This window comes from Lygodium microphyllum, chromosome 19 (genome assembly GCF_053477565.2).
Source record: "Lygodium microphyllum isolate KBCC chromosome 19, Lygodium_microphyllum_v1.1.10, whole genome shotgun sequence".
NCBI classification, from domain to species: Eukaryota; Viridiplantae; Streptophyta; class Polypodiopsida; order Schizaeales; family Lygodiaceae; genus Lygodium; species Lygodium microphyllum.
The window spans coordinates 101,352,882-101,374,769 of NC_141153.1; the positions used below are offsets into that span (position 1 = coordinate 101,352,882).

Genomic DNA, 21,888 nt, shown 5'->3' on the forward strand with positions numbered 1-21,888 from the left:
ACCTTACGCTTTGGAAGTGCATCAAAGTTGAACTAGTCAAATTTAACAAAAAAACATCCTAGCAAAGAGCATACCATTGCCAAGAGCAAGCTTTTATTATACTACTTTAGGAAATCACTACATAACTTAGATATGCATATCCATCATAACATGCAAGTAATGGTGTTATTATTGGTTGTATCAATAAATGTGCCACATATTTTCCATGACAATATACATACTTATGTATCCATGGCATGCACATAAATCTGTAATTTGGAAATGTTTGTTCACACATGTACATGTTATTAAAAGGTCCATTATGGTGTAAAAAGTCTCAAAGGTCTGCCTGGCTCTAGTGATGTCCATAGACATAACAAGAATTATAACAACAGATTTTAGAGACACTCAGGGACATACCACAAACACATCGTGACTCCAAAAGGGTGGGTGTGTGTGTGTGTGTGTGTGTGTGTGTGCGCGTGCATGTGCGCACGCACATGCGTGTGCGTGCAAATACCAAGATGTAGGTAGTAAAGGAGAGGGCAACCAGGGAGAGGACACTTTTTATGTTCAAAAACTCTTGTAGGTGAATGCAGAAGATCATCACCCTACATTGAATTCTTGAACAATATTTTATTCAATAAGACTTAAAATTGACAAATCAATTACAAATACCACAAATGCAAGCACCTAAGAAAAATTGGAAAGACAACACAAACACAGTGGCCTAACCTCTGGGCAAACCAAAATGCTTATTTTTCTGTGTCCTAAATGTTCTAGTGATGTTTTAGTAAGATTCAAGTTATCTGCTAGGCAACCATTGTAAAAGCATATGCCTTTATGGGACAGGATGTTGCCAACCAAGTGTCCTTGACACAGAAAAAAGAACACCCCATGACAAGTGTTATGACCTTTCCTTGGACACACTGTGTATATTATGTACATAGATCACATTACACAACACCAGGAAAGAGGGCTATTTGAAACTTTTTTCACCAGACTCAGTGGTGCTTCCAAGAAGCAGGAGCATCTTTGCAAAATTTTTGCAGGCCAGGAAACCCATTTGCTTGGAAGGTGATTATGATGCTAGCTTTACATTCACCTTCTTTGATAGAAGGTGAGGGAACATGTTAAGTGTCCTACAAATTGGCACTCCCCTTTTCTTTGTCAAACCTAGTGCTCAGATTTGACCTTAGCATCACCATTCGCCAAGAGAGCTGCTCCTTGAGAAAGCCTTCGAGATTCCTGGTTGCAGAAAAACTCATTCAGGTGGACACTCACATTCAAGAACGATGCATGGAATGACATATGGTCGAGAAAATCACCGTGGCTGATGCTTGTCGTAATGCCCGATATACATCAGTTTCTTCTGGATAAGCATCTTCAATTTCTTCTAATAGTTGTTTCCGCAGTGCCTGACAAGCACAACTGTTCAGAGAGTGCTCTGCAAACTCACTTTTGCTTTACTTGAGTTGAGACTCATCATAACAAGAACACATAGCCTTAAACTGTTTTCAGTTGAATGTAAATTAACTCACTTCAATCATCATCTATTCTACTGTAGCATCTTTAGAGCATTAAACCTGAACCCTGGACAGAATCAGCTACTTAAGTCAGAATTTTCACAATAATATCTATATTCACATGCACCTCTCCCCTCTTTTCTCACATTGAAACTCTCCATCTCATAAAGCAATTGACAGTATACTTTCCCCACTTCGAAGCAAGAGGCATCCCTACAAACTGAATCTAGTAACTCTGGTAATAAAGACCATAGTGAAGCTAATTTATCTGCAGGGGCTTCAAGCAATCAGAAAAACGGATCATCTAGAAGGTTCTGAAGGACTACAATCATATCCACATCCCTGATCATAAACAATTTTCTGACTTGGGGCCACATTTACTATAATCAAAGTCAAAAAAAGATTAACACATTTCCTGTTCATGTCCCATATATGGCAAATCTAAGAGATTTGAAGAAAAGTTGCCAGTGGCTAAGGTAGGAGACGGCTGCAGCAGGAGTTCTGGTATAAGATCTTAACCATCCTCCTTTGTAAATTGCTCAATGTGGCAAATGCCAACTCCCCAACTTGCTGAGTCAGTAAGGCTGTCAGTTTGCCAACTTGAAGCCTCTCGGACAAACTCTACATTCCAGAACTAACGTCATGTGCTGCAAAAGCAAGGAGGTTAAATAAATGGTCTATTTCCTCTGATTTGCTGCCACAAGTTACTATAGAGCAGCAGCCATTCATAAGTCTGCTGCAGATCTAAAACATGGACGACTTCTGGACAACTCCAGCTAGCTTGAGATGAATGGTGTCACGAGGACAAGAATTTTTAATTGAATGCTCTTAGGATAATTAAATTGTGCACGTGTGATGCACATGTCAGCTTAAGTTGAAAATGTGAATCATGGTTGTTACACTTATTGCATTCCTCTGTTTTTTTGGTGTTAACTCTCCCTTATCTACGGGGTACTTTTAACCTTCTAGTTGTAGAAGGGTTTTTTCCCCATGTGAGCACCCACTTTGGGTGTGGTACTTTAGTATCTTAGGGATTGCACTTTCATTCCATTCTCACATTGGTGCTCTCTCCTCTCTTGCTGTTCACTATTCATTGTGAGTGTGCATGTAGGCACGCAGGCTAAGCATTAACTTAACAGTGGTATGTATTAGATCCATACCTTCTTTGACGTGACTGAGCTCGTGAGCCGTTACCACCATTAAGTCCCAACTTGATGGCAAGTCCAAAGCCTTTCCTTAGTAAGTGACGAGGTTCCCATTTCTTAAATGATTTGATAAGTGAGTTGATGGAATTGCATAAGATTAAGCATCATAAATCTACACCTTATTATCCCAAAGCGCATGGCCATGTAGAAGTGACTAGTCAAATTATTTGTGGTATCTTAACTAAAACAATCACTTCTCATAGACGAGATTGGGATGAGCTTCCTTCCACAACCTCAAATGGAGCTTTGCCAGTGGAACTATACATGGTATTATTGTATGCAAACTCTACCAAAGGCAAATACTACTCCCATTGTGACTTATGTTCAAATACACAGCATCTCAAGAGATCAACCATTGTAAAATTTGTCAAGGCCTGAAGCTACCTACCCGTCTACACCACCTCCTATCCGATGGTCCAAAGCACGGCTTGAAGGCACCTTACCTACCCCATCATGTTTGACACCCCTCCTAAAAAGCTGGTCACTTGCTTGTGATTGGTTATTTGCTGGTCATCCATGTCACACCTATAGTCTCATCAGCTAGTGCACAAGATGCATGGTTTCACAAGGTCGTAAAATTTTATCTTAATGCTGCTCTTAGGATAATTAAGTTGTGAGCATGTGAGATTACATAGAATATAAATCACGGTTATTACACTTGTTCTTCTATTATTCTTGTGTGAACACTCCCTTATCTATGGGGGCACTTTTTACCTTCTAGCTGAAGAAGGGATTTTTCTCGTGGCTCATGTAGACACCCCCTTCGAGTGTGGTATTTTGGTACCTTCGGCATTGTACGTTCATTGCATTCACATTAGTGGATGTGGCATTCCAACACTTTCCTCTCTTGTTGTTCATTGTTTATTGTGAGTGCGCGTGTGCGCGTGTGCAAGCTGAGCATTAACCTGACAATAGTATCAAAGTCATACCTTCTCAGCTGTGACTCAACTCAAGAGCTGTTGCTGCTAAATTGTGCAATTAAGTCCCAACTCGACAATCCAAAACCTCAACTTGTCTATCCATCAACACCACTTGCTACTCGACAAGGTAGAAACCATCGCCTGCAACCACATTACTTGACCCATCACATTGGACACACCTCCCAAAAATCCAATCGCTTGCCTATGATTGGTTCTCTACAACCCCACAGGTCATGCCTAACTAGTATGCACACTATCAATGCTCTTGGCACTCATGAACAGCTCAATCGCCACACCATACAACTGCAACAATCAATTGCCTAGACATGCCTACCCGCCTGCCACCTATGCCCCTACCCAAACAACCTAACGACCAATCATTGCATTTCATGCTACAAGACAACCTCAACTAAGCCTTATTCACATGTAACCTCTTCAATAGCACAAATTTTGCGATTTTTCAAGGCAAGAATTAATTTTCACTTAATTTCTTCCAAAAAATTAGGGCTATTGTCCAAGACCTCTAGTTTTCATAGAAGATTATGGGAATTTGTCATTTTTACACGAAATTGCTTAGCCAAAATTTGGAATGTTTCACTTTTGAGCCCTAAATTAACCAAGTTTAATCATAAAAATTTAGAGCTTTTGTGTCATTTGTCTAAATTCATTGACATGGACACCCAATTTATCATTTTGTGTGACATTTGATGATATTGGTACAAATTTGCTTCAATTTTCCAACATTCAGCTCCTCCATCAACATTCAAGCCATTAAATCGTAAGTTCCTAAGTTTCCCTTAGCTTTCTTTTTGTGTTGCACTTACACTTGTACTTTTGACAGTAGCTAGTCAAAAATTTTGCAATAAGCAATGGCTACTCAAAATAACTTGCTCAACACGTTTGGTGATGATGATGATTAGGATGGGACCATCTATCCCATGTGAACATACATGATGAGGCAAATGTTGGTTGCAAAACAGCTTTGGGGATATGTATCTAGCACAGAGAGGTGGCCAATAGGCCCTAGTACGCAAAATGATACAAGTGCATCTAGCTCATCTTCAATGACTTGCGGATCACCTACTCCTTTTCACACAATTGATCAATCACACCAAGAGGCCATGGGAGACAAGTGACGGCCCCAATATGCTGTCTACATGCAATTGACATCCAATTTAGGGCCCACAAGGGGAAAGCAACTACATGTGGGGCTCCTATTGATGGTGGGCTGCAATCAATCAACCATTCACAATAGAGTAGTATCAAATTTCAGCCAATTTTGGCAATGAAACTCTGAAATTTCTCTCTCTAGCTTTCTCTCTACTTTCTCAAAGCTTCTCTAAAGAGATCTCAACTAAATTCAATCCCATGATGTGAAGAATTTCTACTGATAACCTTAATTTGCAGCAAAATTTACGGTTTACCAACCACGCTAGGAAGATGCTCAAAAACTAGGGCCTACTACTTGAAATTCAACAAATAAAATTTGGGGATTTCAAAGAATTTCAAGAGGCCAACCCATCACATTAAGTTTAGGGTAAAATTTATCTTCAAAGGAGAAATTGAAGGCCAATCCCCAAGAAAACCAAGGGGCAAATTGGTTTGAAGACTTGCTATGGACAACAAGATGTATTGAAGATTGAAGGAGATCAAGCTGGAACTCAGTGTACTTCAACCTTTAGCAATACAAATTAAAGAAATACCACAAGGGACGCCAATTTTTGGGGCCAACATGGTGTCCATTGTCAAATATTAAGTGGTAAAGTATGTATTTCCAGATCTATGTATTTTTTGCTTACTATAATTAGCATTATATCATATTATCACACTCATTCTAAGAAGGATTGGTTGATTTCACAAGATGCCGAAGTACATGCATTGATTGCACTATAGTCAAGTCATTTTCCATATTTGGTCATGCACAATAGCCAAGGATGCTTGGGATAAACTCATCTCTTTTTATCAAATGTGTAATGAGGTGTGTGTTGCCTATTTGCGCAAGCAATTCAAGATAGAGCATAGAACAAAAGGTGATTCAATAGATACTTACATCACTCGTGTGAAGGACCTTCGAGAGCAGCTTACTAACGTTGATACGATTATTCCAAATGCATCTCTTATTTCTTTTGTCTTAGCTGATCTGTAGATGTACAAAAGAGGAGATCCATTTTATGTGCTAATAATTCTTCATATGCAATCGAAGGTAGCACTGCACAAATTCCCATTATTGCAATAAATGGGAGTGTCATCATGCTTCAAAAGATCTTGTATGTGCCAAGCATATAATAAATATCGCTTTCAATTTCAATCAATGCATTGTGAGAACCGGTTGCCTATATAGGAGAGAGAAACGAGAGACAATAAGCACTAGATAGTATGAGCTGAAGAGAGTATATATGCTTACAAAATGGAAGTACAAGTACAACTAAGGTCTAAGGTTGACCTAACCACACACGCACACCCTAACTAGAGTTTGGTTAATTTTAACTCTAGAGTGTACATTTAAAGCCCTGGACTTGATACTTTAACGAGTGTCCACAACATACAAATTACATGGGACACTGCCCAAAATTGGCAAATTCTAACACCACCCTATACTATATAGTCCCAATGTGATGAAATACGAGGATCATCAATCACCAAGGAGTAGTAAGTTCAAGGACTTGTGAAAAGCCTCAAACTTCTCACATGGTAAAGCCTTGGTCAAAATGTCTACAACGTTTTCCTGTGTGGAAACATACATCAAGCCATCTCTCCTACCTAAGATCTCTCTCTGACATAGTAGTAGTAAATATCAATGTGTTTAGTGCAAGCATGAAACACAGGATTTTGTGCTACTACAGTAACACTCTAACTGTCTTAGGGAATCGGCATAAGGCCCTCCAACAAAACATGTAGGTCAACTAGCAATCTGCATAGCCATACACATTCAACTATTATTGTGGAGGCTACCCTATATTCAACTTCACAAGACAAGGTAACCATTGTAGGTTGTTTCTTACTAAGCCATGAAATGCATGAACAGCTAAAAAGAAATAATATCCACTAGTGGACTACCGAATGTCTCAATTTCCAACCCAATTTGAATTGCTAAAAAGCCTGTAACTCCAAGTCTCTCCTCTAGGAAATATCAAGGCATGTGCCTAAGCACCTTGCAAGTAATGAAAGATCTGCTAGTAGAATACATAGTATCCGAGTCTCCAACCCAATTTGAATCGCCATAAGCCTATAGCTGCAAGTTTCCTCCCTTGTAAATATCAAGGTATGTGTCTAAGTACCTTGCAAATAATGGGTCCGCTTAACAACTTACCAATGAACTGTACGTGGGTTGTGCATAAACTTGCTCACTTGAGATACTATAAACTGTATGTCAAGGAATGTGTTGCAAAGATAGAAAAGCCATCCAACAGCCTAGTTGTAAATTGCAACATTAGTCATCTCACTATTAGTCTGCCCTATTTTGAATGTCAATCTATCATCTCCTGGTTGTGAGCTCCTATTAGAGTCTAGCAGGAGATAGAGGAGCTCTGTCAATTTGTTCAGCATTTATGTGCTTGTGCATTTCATTTTTGAGTGGCTGCTGGCCCATTTTTAAGGGCACATTTTCCAATCGGCCAGTTTTGGCAAGCCACCAGCTGGTCGGCCAGATTTAGGAGGAGAGGGCTATTTATAGCAGCCCTCTTGGTCACTCTCACTCACTCTTTTCTACAAATTCAGCACACACTGCTCCTGTTCCTCTCTGACATTGGTACTGCCACTCATTTCAGCATGATTTGGTGTCCTCACTAACGCTCCAAGCTGCGTGCAAGGACTGATCAGTCGACATCCTTGTATTCAGCATACATTTCAGTCAATGTAGTATTTCTTCCTTCATTCTCCGCTTTCGCTCTCTGTGTTCGTGTTCCTTCTTTTGTTGCACACTCTCACATGGTATCAGAATCACCTACCAATTTTTTTTTTGCACCTATGTAGAGGCGACCCTCTCTAGAGGCAAGGCGGCAGCATCCACAACTAGGCGACCTCATTCTGAGGCTTGTCAGCTACATTCAGGTGGCATTCATCATAATTAAGGGCTCTTTTGGCATCTCCAACAGGCAACTATCCCTTTTCCTTGATGTTTGTTCCTCTACTCCAACTGTCCTCTTTTGTGGACCAGTCGTCCACTTGACAATCCTTTCCCTCTGCAAACGCAAGATTTCTTAGGTGTGTGTAGGATGTCTTACCAGTTTTTAGGCTTTGATGACTCGAAGAAGGAGCTTCTTTCTCGACACTCCTCTAAGCGGAGACGTGACTATCAAGAGTTTCGTGATAGACGACGGGAGGAGTCTCCTCGAACCCATCCTTCTTCTGTCCATGTATCTCAGCGGGTTCCATCTACTGTGAAGGCCCTGTTAGAGAAGCTTCCATCAAATGTTTGCATGCCTTCCCTGATTCCATCTATACAAGTACCCATTCTCCCTTCCTTTCCCAAGGAAGACAAGTTGGATGGTTCCAACTATTCCCTATGGTCGTGCAAGGTGGAGTGCATCCTCGACACTTTCGATCTATTGGCGCTTGTTTCTTCACCTCTTGCTCATCCCAAGGAGGACCCTGGTGATGGGATCTCCATAGACCATGCAACCTTATGGGATCATCTCAACTCTCGAGCCCCTTCCTTTCTCTTTATGAGTCTACAGGACTCTATTCTTGTGCATGTTTGCAAGTTGCAAACTGCGGCGTAAGAAGCTTGCGTCTTTGTATCAGCACAAGACGTTTGCCCACAAGATCTCCCTTGAGAAGAAGTTGCAACTACTCAATCTTGATGATTTTCCTTCTATGAAGGAGCACATCACAAAGATGGAGGATATGCAAGGTGAGCTTGCCTTTCTTGGACAGACGATCTCCTCTGAAGACATGGCTATGATTCTTTTGACTCAACTGCCATCTCCTTGGTTCGATGTCTTCTACACCAGCCTTATCACCTCAAGGACTCGCGAGAAACTCTTATGGGAGGAGCTTTCACCGCTTGTCTTGGAGCACGACAAGTAACTCAGAGAGGTGGGGGCCAGTGGTTTTGGCTCCACCAAGTCTTTTATTGCAAGTATAAGTGGCAGAAGAAGAAAAAGAAGTAGCAAGAGAAGGCCAAGGACAAGAAGGATTCGAAGGAGAAGCATCCCAAGTGCCCATACTGTGGGAAGGGTACTCACCCCGAAGAGAAGTGTCGCAGACGTACCCCCATTTGAAGAATTCGAAGGATTTGAAGGCTACCCCTGCTACCTCAAAATCTACCTTTGTACATTTGTTTGAGGTGGAGAATACAGCTCTTGCTTCTTCTAAACTAGCAAAGCATTGGCTTGTGGACAGTGGGGCTTCTTCTCACATGATCTACCGACAAGATTGGCTTCAGGACCTGAGTTCTCGAGGGGGTACAGCCACCATTGGTGACAATTCTACCGTTCCCGTTCGTGGAGTGGGGACTATTCCCTTACTACCCAATCGGCAATCTTCTTCTGCCAGGGTCCTCTATGTACCGAAATTGGGCTTTAACCTTTTGTCTCTTTATGGTCTGACCAAGCTAGGAACCCATGTTGTCTTTACACGGGATGCAATTACCGTGGAGGATGCTTCCTTAGGACCCAGGTGCAGCTCTTTGGACAAGTACATAAGAGGGTGGGCTTTATACGCTCGCAGCCTTAGTTGCGCGGTCTTCTCACGAGCTTGGGATGCTTTGGCATACTTGTTATGGGCATCCGAACCTTGATGCGATCCGGCGGGCTTCTCAAAAGAAGGTGGTGGAGGGACTTCGGAATTTCCCTCCTATTCACACTTTGTGCCCTAGATGCTTGCAGAGCAAGCAACATAGGCAACCACATCCCCATGCTGCTTCTAGGAGGACATCTTCACTGCTGGAGTTGGTTCACAGATCTTTGTGGCCCTATGGGCACGGCCTCCCTTGGGAAGGCCAAGTATCTGATGCTAATTGTTGACGGCTTCAATCGTTATGTGTGACCTTATTTTCCAGACTACAAGCCAACACGTACTCCTGCTTTTGCGAGTGGAAGGTGTTTGTGGAGATGCAAACTACTTCCAAAGTGAAAGGTGAGCAAGGATGTGATCTTCGACGAGGCTGCAACTTCCGAGGATCCGATTGATGGTTTTCTTACAAGTGATACTTCATCATCGACTGTAACCATCCCCCGCCTTCTATTCCTCTTCTTCCTTCTAGGTTCCCTCTTAGCACCCCTCCTTTTTCTTCGGCTCTTCCCCCTCCTACCCCTACTCCTTTACCCTCTACTTCGGCTTCCCTTCCACCTTTGACGGACATGACTACTTCTTCGTCGCGTTCTTCCAGCCCTTTAGACTCCCATCAGAAGTCTTCTAGATAGCCATGATAGGGGGAACTGTCTTCCGATGAGGAGGATCTCCCTTCCCTTGGTGAGGGGGAGTCCCTTCCACAAACAGGTGCTTTGCACATTCCAAAGGCTACTCAGTCTCCCTCGCAGTAGCAGCAGTCTCTTAGGATTCCTCAGTGGTACATGCAGCTTATTCACGATTTCAGTGTTACTCACTTTCCTACTACTCCTTCAGGTCCACGTATATCAAACCAATTACAAGCCCAGCGAGATAGTTCACTCTGTGTGAACTATGCTCTGATACCACATATTCTTTAGGATTCTGAGCCTTCTACGGTCGCTGAGGCTCTTGCCCAAGATGTTTGGAGACAGGCTATGCAGGCTGAGCTCGATTCCATCGAGCAAAATCAGATTTGGAATCTCATACCGAGTCCCAAGAAGCAGAAGGTGATAGGTGTGAAGTGGGTCTTTAAGACGAAGTATCTTACTGATGGTTCCTTGGACAAGCACAAAGCTAGGCTTGTTGCCAAGGGTTTTGTATAGCGGATAGGATTAAATTATTTTGAGACCTTTGCTCCTAAGACTCGAATGTCTACTATTCGAGTTATTTTGTCTCTTGCAACCCACCACCGTTGGTCTGTCTATGAGATGGATGTCAAGTCAGCCTTCTTCAATGGCGTCCTTGAGGAGGAGATTCATGTTTCACAGCCTCCCGGTTTTGTTGTGCAAGAGGAGAAGGATCATGTCTACAGATTGCAGAAGGCCCATTACGGCCTGAAGCAGGCTCCTCGTACTTGGTACCAAAGGATTGGCCGCTTCTTTGTGTAGAGTGGTCTCCATCGCTCCGATCATGACATGACAGATCTTGGGATTCTTCATTTCTTTCTTGGATTGGAGATCTATCAGATGGCACACGTCATTTATATTTTGCAACACATGTATATCTCCGAGCTTCTTTTGGAGTTTCGTATGGTCGATTGTTGGCCTATTTCTTGCCCCATGAACCCAAAGTCCAAGTTTGTGGCAAATGGAGTTTCCCTTACCGATCCCACCCGTTACAAGTGCCTTGTCGGCTCTCTTATCTGGCTGATTCACACTCGACCGGATATTTTTTTTGTGGTGGTTTTGTTGTCTTCTTTCATGAAGACTCCTATCTAAGATCATTGGTGTTCTTTGGTATTTGCAAAGGACTCGATCCTATGGGATCATGTATGGTGTTGGGGGTAAAGGCGCCTCTGCCTAGCCGCCCGTGTATTACTACACTGGCAGTACTCGCGCATGCACATTGCAAGCAGCGAGCACCCATCACTGTCACTTCATTTTTTATTCTTTCAGTGACATTTGAATAAAGGGAAGGTCGGTCACACATTGTGACTGCTGGAGTTCCCACATTGTGTGTGTGTCTCTCTCTCTCTCTTGCTTTTGCTCCTTCCACCATAGCTCTTGCTCCCACTCCCGCTTCTACTTCAGGGCTCACCTCCCTTCAATTGGTATCAGGGCCTTCTCCTTCACGAGCTCGAGCTTCGTCTGGCAGACTCTCAACTTCCATTCGAATACCTAGAGCAGTCATCTCTTTGTTGGCAGCCATAGCCACTCCATTCGAGCTTCCTATCAATTGCATTCTTCTTGGGCACTCTTTGAGCCTTCTCAAGTAAGTTGGAGCAGCCCCATAGCCCTCATCTTGTTGGTGCAGCATCACGTTGTGTGAAATAGGCCCTTTTTTAGCAGTAGCTCACGTTTTTCATCTCCTACAACATATCTTCTTCATTGGGCAACTATACAAGCATTTATACACTTTGTTTGGATGCTTGGCGTTCGATTTGAGTGCTAAGATTCAGTTTTGGACTATTATAACAGTCCACAAACTATCGTAAAACAGGGCAATACTTATCTTTGATGCATCTGCAGTAGGTAGTCTTATGTATGCCATAATAGCCACATGTCCAAATATTACATTTATAGTTGGTGTTGTGGCACATTATATGACTACACCTAGCAAGAGGCATTGGGATGTCATGAAGAGTATCACGAGGTACCTAAAGCACTGTTGATATGAGCATATGTTATGGTAGCCCAGGATATATGAGTCATGGAATACAATGACTCTGACTATGCAAGACATATTTATAGTAGGAAGTTCACTTCTAGCTATGTGTTCACTTTTGCTGGAGGTGTTGTTTCATGGATGTCCAGGGTGGAGAAATACACGGCCCTTTCAACTACATAGGCCAAGTATGTTGCAGCCACTAAGCCTTGCAAGGAGGCCATTTAGTTGGGTCGTTTGGTTGCCGACCTTGGTATTGCAAATACTATCCCTACACTGCATTCGGATTCTATGAGAACTATCCAATTAGCCAAGAATCCGATCTTCCATACGAAGACGAAACACATTGAGGTGAGATATCACTTCATTCGTAAGGTCATTGAGGACAAGTTTGTTGACCTTGTCAAGATCTCAACTGACCAGAATCCTACAGGACTTGCTCATGAAAAGCCTCTCTGCAAAGCGCTTTGCCTTCCTTAGGAGGTTGATGAAAATTGGATGAGATGACATCTTTCCTCATCCTGTTGTATCTATGTATACCTTGTACTGTCTTTTTCTTTTTCTTTTCACTCCTCGTTGAGGCAGATTCGCCTTTAAGTGGGAGGTTGTTGGGGATAAAGACACCTCTGCCTAGCCACCTGTGTATTACTACGTTGACAGTACCCACGCTTACACACTACAGACGGCCAGCACTCATCACTAGCACTTCATTCTTTATTCTTTCAATGACATTTGAATAAAGGAAAGGCCGGTCACACATTGTGACTATTGGAGTTCCCACATTGTGTGTATCTCTCTTTCTTACTTTTATTCCTTCCACTATAGCTCTTGCTCCTGCTTGTGCTTCCACTTCAGGGTTCACCTCCCTTCATATGGAGAGAGGGTCTTCTGATTGGGCGGGTAATGTGGATTCTTGACGATCCACTACATGCTATGCTTTCTCCCTTAGATCGAGAGCTATCTCTTCTAGCAGGAAGAAGCAGCCTACTGAGGCTCTTTCTTCTACAAAGGCTGAGTATCGAGCCTTATGTTCGATCGCTATGGAGACAGTTTGGCCTCGTCATATGTTGGTGGAGATTGGCTTTTCACAACCCAGACCTATAGAGCTACACGTGGATAACCAGAGTGCCCTTTGTTTGGCCAAGAACCCATGCTCGCATGAAGCACATTGAGCTTCAGTACCACTATGTTTAAGAGCAGATCGTGGATTCGGAGTTAGAGGTGGCCTACTGTCCCATAAAGGACAACCTTTGCCTCACGCTTCTTTGCTTCATCACATGAAATTGTTAGGTCTTCAGACACTCCCAGGATCTAAGAGGGGGTGTTAGCCTACCCTATTTTGTATGTCAATCAGTCATCACCTAGTTGTAAGCTCCTGTCAGAGTCTAGTAGGATACAAAGGAGCACTATTAGTTTGTTCAGCATTTATGTGTTTGTGCATTTCATTTTTGAGTGGCTGATGGCCAATTTTTTGGGCGCATTTTCTAGTTGGCCCATTTTAGGGCAGTCAGCCAGTTTTGGAAGGCCGCCAGCTGGTCGGTCAAATTTAGGAGGAGAGGGCTATTTATAGCAGTCCTCTTGGTCACTCTCACTTACTCTTTTCTACAGATTCAGCACACACTGCACCCATTCCTCTCCAACATTGGCGCTGCCACTCATTTCAGCATGATTTGGTGCCCTCACTAATGCTCCAAGCTGCGTGCAAGGACTGATCAGTCCACATCCTTGTATTCAGTATACATTTCAGTTAGTGCACTATTTCTTCCTTCATTCTCTACTTTCTCTCTCTGTGTTCGTGTTCCTTCTTCCGTTGCGCACTCTCACACTCACTACCATCATGTATAGAAATCTTCAACCTTGGCTCTGTAGGAACACTAATAGGCTTACAATCCTTCAAGTTAAACCTATATAAAAGCTTTTCCACATACTATGTTGTGATATGATGATACCATGTTGATTTTGGGTGAGCTGAATCCCCAAATAGTAATGTAAGATGCCCATATCTAACATTGCAAATGTATCCTTCAATTCAATCTTAGACTCTGCAATTTTATATTTTTTATGTCCAGTGAGCAACATATCATCTATATAAAGAATGATGACTGGCAAGTACCTCCCTTCATTCTTAATGTATAAAGTAGGAGCAGTTGGATTGTTCTTGAATCGTTTGCTGTCCAAATAAGCATCTATCTTCAAATACCATGCATGAGAAGCTTGTTTCAAGCCATACAAAACCTTGTTCAATTTGCAAACCAAGAGCTCTTTGCCCTTGACCACAAACCCTAGAGGTTATTATACATAAACATCCTCATGCAAGTCACCATTAAGAAACGTTGTCTTAATGTCCAACTGGTGCACTTTCCATCCATGATGGGCAGCCATAGTTGAAACACATCTAACAGTATTCATGCGGAATGTTGGAGCAAAAGTCTCCTCAAAGTCTATTTCCTTTTTCTAAGTATATCCTTTGGCAACAAAGCATGCCTTGTACCTATCAAGAGAACCATCAGCTTTGCGTTTGAGTTTAAAAAACCATTTAGTGCCAATAGCCTTCTTGCCACGTGGCAACTCAACAAGATCCCAAGTGCCATTGGTAGCAATGGAGTCTAACTCCTCTTTCATGGCTTGCAACCAACATACATCCTTGTGTATCATCACCTGAAGTAGGCTCATCCTCATCCAAAAGCAAGCTCATAAAAGCATGCACATCAAGAAGAGCATCTACTTCTAGATTTTCCACAGAATGTGCACCCTACATCATGGCAACTTGTCTAGCAGCCTTTCTAGTGCATTGAGGCAGAGGAGAATCAATTTTACTCTCCTAGAGAGTCTATAACAGCCATCTAGGGATCGTTTTCGCTGCATTTACAACAGCCCTTTCTTTTTCACCTACTTGTTCCACTATTGGAGGCAAAACAGGATCTACAAAAGGCAAAGTTCCCAATGCAAGTGGCAAAAGACCATCCAAGGCATCACCATTCTCTTAAGTACATGCCATGCCTCAAAAGGAGTGATTGTCTTAAGTGCCTCCGTTGAAGCCCTATTAAGTACGTGATTTGTACATTGTAAGCCCTCGAGCCAAAACTTATGTGGCAACCTTTTCCTTTTCAGCATACATCTTCTCATCTCCATGAATGTACAATTCTTTCTTTCAATCACTCTATCCTATTGAGGTGTCATTCTCACAATGGCCTAATGCCATACTCAAGCAAGAATGTGCCAAATGCACAAGACATATACTCCCCCCTTGATCCATACATAGGGTCTACACCTTTACACTTGTTTCTACTTGCAATTTTGCAACCAAGTGCTCTAAGTGCATGAATACATCTGATTTGGCCTTCAAACCATACACCACATGTACTACAGTAATCATGGATAAAATTGTGACAAAATACAAATGACCACCAAGAGCTATTGTTCACATAGGACCACACACATCAGGGTGTATGAGTTACATTTTCTGGACAACATGCATTGCCCCATCTTTTCTTAAAGGCAAACCTCTACATTTTCCAAAGTAGGCAAAGCATTAACCATATGACACCTAAAGAGTCATGAGACTGGCCAAACTCATGTGACCATAGCAAGCATGCCAAAGCTTTGAATTCTGCATAGCTGAAGTAAGTGTGATGACTGTCATAGCATGATGAGATTTCTTCTCATATGTATCAAGCAAAAACAGACCTTTGTACAAACTGCAATGAAGAATGTTGTATAAAGATGCAAAAATATATAAGGGTGCAAAGAGAATATCTGTGTATGTCTCCACCTCGAAGATCTCAGTCTCCGTTAGCCCCAAGGGCAGTCTCCACGGTCCGCAACCTAAATCCTGTGAAAACAAATGTCGAAGTCTGCTGAAATCAAAGCCTATAAATAGGCTGAAAAAAAATGCCACCAATAATGCAGGTCTAAATGCAGCCAACTGAACAGCAACTGTCCGACTACACTATCTGATGGTTGCTGTCTGACCAGCTGCGACGTGGCACTCCACCTGCACATGTCGCTTGCTGCTCCTACGTGTCCAGGGAATGTATAGCTCTAACACATTTTTCCTCATGACCTTTGCATGACCAGCATTAATACCATGAGTCCCAAACACAATAGGCTGCATATATGCATTACCAAACTTGCCATTTTGTGCCCCGGTATCATGCTAACATTGCTATACATGGGGTTATGCATATTACCAACCATACCCGAATACATAGGTCCTTGCATACCATACATTGGTTGCTACATATGATAATGAATTGTGTCATACTTCCCCGTATGCGGTCCCTGCTTTGCTGAACCTAAATAAGCCCGAACAAAAGTTGAACCAATGTTGAAGTTTCATCAAGAAGCATATAAAAACTTTATCTCTAACTTCACTTGTCTCAAACCTTCACTAGGTTGTAGGCCTTTCTTCCCCTTAAGCATTGCAATGCTTTATACTTTCACATTGTTGCAATTCCAACCTAACTAACAAGCAATATTGCATCTAGTTGACTAGCCCCTCATGTGTACTTGACATGCTAGGAGCAACAGATACATTAAGAAATATTCTTGTTTACCTACTTTGGAGGTGAAACACAGCACTAGTAACCCTTTGGTGTTGAAAATGCAGCCCACTGAAAGATGAAGTAAAAGGCTGCAATGGACAGTCCGACTACAGTCGGCTGCATTTAATGCAGCCCACCTAATTATTTCTGGGCATTATTTTCATTAGTATTGCCCAGGTACCAGTAGCTATACATGGTAGGAGGATCAGCTTGTGTTAGGGTTGAGAAATACACTTTTTCCAGGCTTTCCACAAAATAGAATTTATGGAACTTCAATAGCCCCCTTGGACTCCTTTAAGATGCATCAAACTGTATAGCTCTTACCATACCTATTCCATTCTAAAAGCAAAAACACTCAATACCCTCAATAGCATTGCATAACTTCTCAAAGCACGATGTCTCAAGACCAAACAAACTCCTGCTCACTTTTCTTATCATAGATCATGTAACCTGCTGACAAGAGTCTAACGTATACTTCATAACTGCAGAGTAGGACAATTAACACGCACATGATGTTTCTTCACTACAGAAACAAAGCTGCACCATAATACTCGTCACTGTCTGATGAATGAGAAAGTCCAGAAAGATGTTGAGTAAAAAAGGGTATGCTCAACTTTCTCTTACCTTGAATGCATCTACTCTTCCCTTTGTTGATTGGTTACGTTGTATACAATTATTGATCAAGTCCTTTGTGAACTCATCAGGGTTCCGCCCCTCATCAATAAAACTGCAGTTCCAGATAATAAATGAATGAGTACACACAGTCGTGATCATGCTTGAATAACACGCATTCTTATTATCATTTTGAACCTAAATCAAGGAAGAATCTTGAATTTGGAATCTTTTTTCTCTGTATGTTTCTACAGAATGATAACTAAAACTATGTTGGCATTTTGTCACTTAATCAGAAGGCTGTCTCTATTAATTGAAACAGCATCTGGCCATATGTACTTGTCTCCAAGAGTGTTTGACTTCCGAATTCAATTTTTAAAGGCAGCTCATCTTCACAAGTGAGAAAGGTGCAACGCACCGTATGACTTCCACAGGAATCTGAAAATGGCAATCATCTGCAGCCGAGTGCATGACAGAGAACTCGTCCATAACCTTGTTACTGCATCCATGGGAGAATATAAAAATGGAAAACAGATTTTTCTTTTACGAAACAGAAGAACAGATACCGGATGTGCGCAGCTGCGATGGAGGATGGGGAAGAGGAAGACATACAGGCGCTCAAGCAAGGTGAGCTGGGAGGGGAGGTTAAAAGTGGAGACGGAGCAGTGGAGCTGGTGAAGGAGGGCCAGGGAACGCTGGATGGAGGCGGAAATGTCGGCCAAGGAGGACGAGTCCGTACTGTGGCTGGCTGGTGCAGTGGTTACCCCTGCCGTGGACAATGCCGAGGCTGCCGAAGACGCCATGGCAGCAGCAGCGCAGCACCAAACTTCTCCCGAAGGTTAAGTTAATCTTTATCTGTATCTTCTATCTTCTATGTTATATATTCCATATCTACATTTTTGGTAGGTCAAAGGGCCAGTCTCAAATGCTGATGCAGGCTAATGCGTGTCAATATCAATACTTGGGTATGGAGGTCAGCCTTTAGAACAGCTAACATTTTGTGAAGGGATCTCATCGCATAAGGGTATCCCTTGTAAACAATCAAAACAAAATCACCTGCCAAATGCAAAATTTGGGTGCATACTTTGATTAGACATAACTAGGTTGACATGCTCAGCTAAGTCGAGGAGTATGAAGTTCTATATGCAATTTTTGCATGTTTTTTATGTAGCAGTTTTACTAATGGTATTTAGATATGTGATTTGTTTGAAAGTGAAGTATGTTTGTAGATAAGATTTTGTGTCATTTAAATACATGGAGAATCTCGAAAGGAAAATATGTATACTTATATAGTTCAAGTCAATGATCGTAGTTTGAACGTTCACTTTTTTTTTTGCTCTGTTAAATGAAATTTCTTCTCTTCAAACAATAATACTTTTTACATCTTACAAGGTATTCGTATAGGTTGTTTGTACCCTGTCATGGTTGCATTTTTCTTACTTGTGGTGGCTTCCTCAAAATTCCTAGCCTTTATTATTACTCCTATGTTAACCTCAAAGTTATCCTCGAATGGCTCAAATGTTTCTATGTCTTTCTCTAGTATATCCTTGCCTTCTTTTTTGGTGACTTCTACCAACTAGTTGAGTGAGATGTTAAATCCGTAGTGCAATAGCTCAATTGGATATGTTCCAATGCCATTTGTTCTTGTGTCTAGAAGCGCTTGGGCTGTGCTCATTCGTAGTGGATTGTCAACCAAGTCTTCGTACTCAAGTTCGAGAATATTGAGTATGTCTTTGATGAGGAGTCTTGCATATTAAGCGCATATGAGTTAGCGTTGTTGTTTTGAGTAAAAATGAAGGTTGCGAAGTTTGTAGGAGGTTGTGTACCAATTGCGATCTTGTTATCTGATGTAAGACACCGTTTGTTATCGAGAATTTGAGTGGATGTGGCCGTTAGTTTTTTGAGGTTGTTTGTACATTGTGAAGCTATTGATGTATGTTGATGGCTTTTGCCTTGTGACATTTGCCATTCTCATCCGGTGATTTGATGTATTTGTAGGACTGATGGCGCTAGGTGTTTCTGTAGTTTTAAATATACAGCTATAACATTTGCATCCATAGTTCAATGTGATCAGGGGAAGTAATGTATTTTTATTTTTTTTATGCATACTAGGTATTGTTTGGATTGTGTGTACCTCATCCGGAGTCATCTTTGCCTTTATGGGCGATGTGTATCTATAAACGAGAAAATGAGGAAAGCACATTAGTATATTAATAAATCTATTAGTAGGAGAAGAAATTTAGGAACACACATTAGTATATTAACAAAGAACGTTTAGAAGATTGCTTTATTACTTGCTGCAAGAAGCGTATGAGATTGTTGTGTGATGGAATATGTTGTGTTTAATCTTTGTTTTTTTTGGTTGGGTTATGTTGTTTCTCTACTTGAGTCATGGTATCAGGAAAGGTGTCAAAGTGAAGCTGATGGATCTCAAAGGCCAATGATGCACAATTTTTTAATTTCAATTACACGGGAGAGCATTACATAGACTAGTCTGAGTGCAAACATGCTTCTTATGTGTAGAAGTGCTTTTTGGTTAACTATGGCTCCTTGCAATTTGTGATCAATGATTACATATGTGAGTGTCAATGAGAACGTGAATTTATGATACCACTTGCTATTTAGTGCCTTTTATTGGTGCTTGCTATGCGCAAGGTGAGCTGTTGGTTCGTTGGTTGGATTGCGACCTGGATTACTGATATCATTTTGTCGTTTGATGTGTCAATACAATTGATATTATGCATCTTGTCGTTTGTCGCACCTATGGTGGGGCCAATGTTCTCAGTTATCATTGCAGTCACCCCAACTGTTATCTCATCTAGCCCGTGGAAGTTCTTGTCATGTAGCCAGGTCTACAATGCTGGCTTGTTGTTTGCATTCGTATGAACTTTGATGTTATGGATTTGCTCCGCTATGTAGTATTTGTGTTGAATCTACTTTTTGTATTTGCAAACATCTTCCTCGCATATGCATACGATTGTTGTTTTTTGGTTGACAAAATTTAGGACACCCTTCTTGTCGATCATGCATTGATGTAAGCATTCATGCATCTCTTGCTTTGTTGGACAACAATGTCCAGTGACTTGTAGAAACTGTAGGAATGGCATGTTGCATGAGTGTCAAACTAAGGTTTGAAGAGTGTATTGCTTTTCATCTGCCTAGTACAATGAGGAGATGATGTGTCATTGTTTGCAAAACTTGGTTTGATGGTCAGATAAGCGATAAATGTGTAAGATCGCCAAATATTATCACAAGCTTCTTGCTGAATGGATCCAGCAGTGGGTCTTGGCAGACACTCACTACTATCAAGCACACTAGTATATCAAATGTTGTCCTTGTTAACATGGATATCTCATTGATGATGATTGCGTTAGTTTCTCTTTTTGCAATGTAACGTTCATTCGTCTCTTGCAACTGTACTAGATATTATTATGCATGTATTGGTGTCTTGAACTAGTAGTGGACCATGGTGGATAGGTTGCATAATCTAGCTGTAGCTGCTCATATGCTTGCTATTAGTAGTACGCTCTTATTTCTAGTAATGAGGTTGTAATTGTAGTAACATATGAGGGAGCTCTTTCCATAGTGTGGTGTGTCATTGATGATGTGTAGGTTGTATGTCTCATTGATGAGGTGGTTGTAGACATCTTGTTGTTTCTGTTGTTAGAGTATTGCTAGGAATTGTTTGGAACTCTTTCATGAGCTGTAACATCTTTATTCATATTGATGCGATGCTACTTTCTCAATTAGAAGATGCTAGAGGTATTATGAATGTTGTTGGTTTGTCCTAGATGAAAGGGATATTTTGAATGATCATTTTCATCAATTGGTGGGTTTGGTCTAAGGTGAGCAAGTTTCTTTGCGTGTAGTCCACGATGAACATTTCGAGGTCTTCCTCGTTGGCCAAGAGACCATGGAGTTGGCACTTGATATAGCATAATTGTGCCGAGTTCTCGGTGAGTATTAGTTCATTGTCTAACCTAAAGCTTGTTCATTGCAGTAACGTGTTGAAGAAGAAACCTTCAGTTTTGTGAGAAATGCGGGATCTAGAGCATGGCAGTGAGTTATGGTGGATGAAAGGAGAAGTGTGGACTCATGATGGAGAAGACAAAGACACTGTTTGTTACACAAGTGAATTAGGTTCCAAGATTGAGACTTGGACTCATAAATACAATCTTGTGTATGTGGACAATGACATTGACACTTCACTGAAATGAAAAGAGTACTATCATTGCATTAAGAAAAGGAAGCAAGTACAATGCTTTATAGGAAAGTAGGAAACTACAATAGGCACCATTGTGCATATGGGATAGGTTAGCCTGCATGTCCTTGACCCTGAAGCTCCATACAAAGAGGTTGTTTAGTGAGTGTGATTATTGAATCTCAACACCCCTCCTCAATCACAACTAGAAAGGCACAAAGTGTGTATGAGAAGCTTGTATCCGTGTTGGATTCTCCTTATCTCTGGAAGGGCAACAATGTCCGGTTTCCTGAGAACCACCTGCAAAGTGTGGGCACACCACAAACATGGTAGACACCAGAGGCTGTTGCAGAAAAGGCTAAGTGTGGGCACCAAAACATGACGGACATCCAGAGGCTGTAACAGGGGCCTCATAAAGTGTACATGGACTGTAATGCCAAGTTACATAAGGAGTTTACAAAGCTTATGGCAGGAAGCATTAGGGCAAGGAAGTATAAGGCTTTTAAAACAGTCTATCAGAGTTAT

The 21,888-nt window shown here is 41.6% G+C and overlaps 1 protein-coding gene across 1 annotated transcript; it reads right to left on the bottom strand.

Annotated features, from left to right (window-relative positions):
• Positions 1 to 649: 649 nt before the first annotated feature.
• Positions 650 to 18,079, bottom strand: LOC148020213 (mediator of RNA polymerase II transcription subunit 10b-like). The gene is made up of 5 exons (XM_087700528.1): positions 17,775 to 18,079; positions 17,581 to 17,661; positions 17,175 to 17,277; positions 1,308 to 1,397; positions 650 to 1,227 (listed from the first exon to the last, which is right to left on the bottom strand). The coding sequence occupies exons 1-5, from the start codon at positions 17,963 to 17,965 to the stop codon at positions 1,156 to 1,158; spliced, it is 537 nt and encodes a 178-aa protein (XP_087556654.1). The 5' UTR covers positions 17,966 to 18,079; the 3' UTR covers positions 650 to 1,155.
• Positions 18,080 to 21,888: the final 3,809 nt, after the last annotated feature.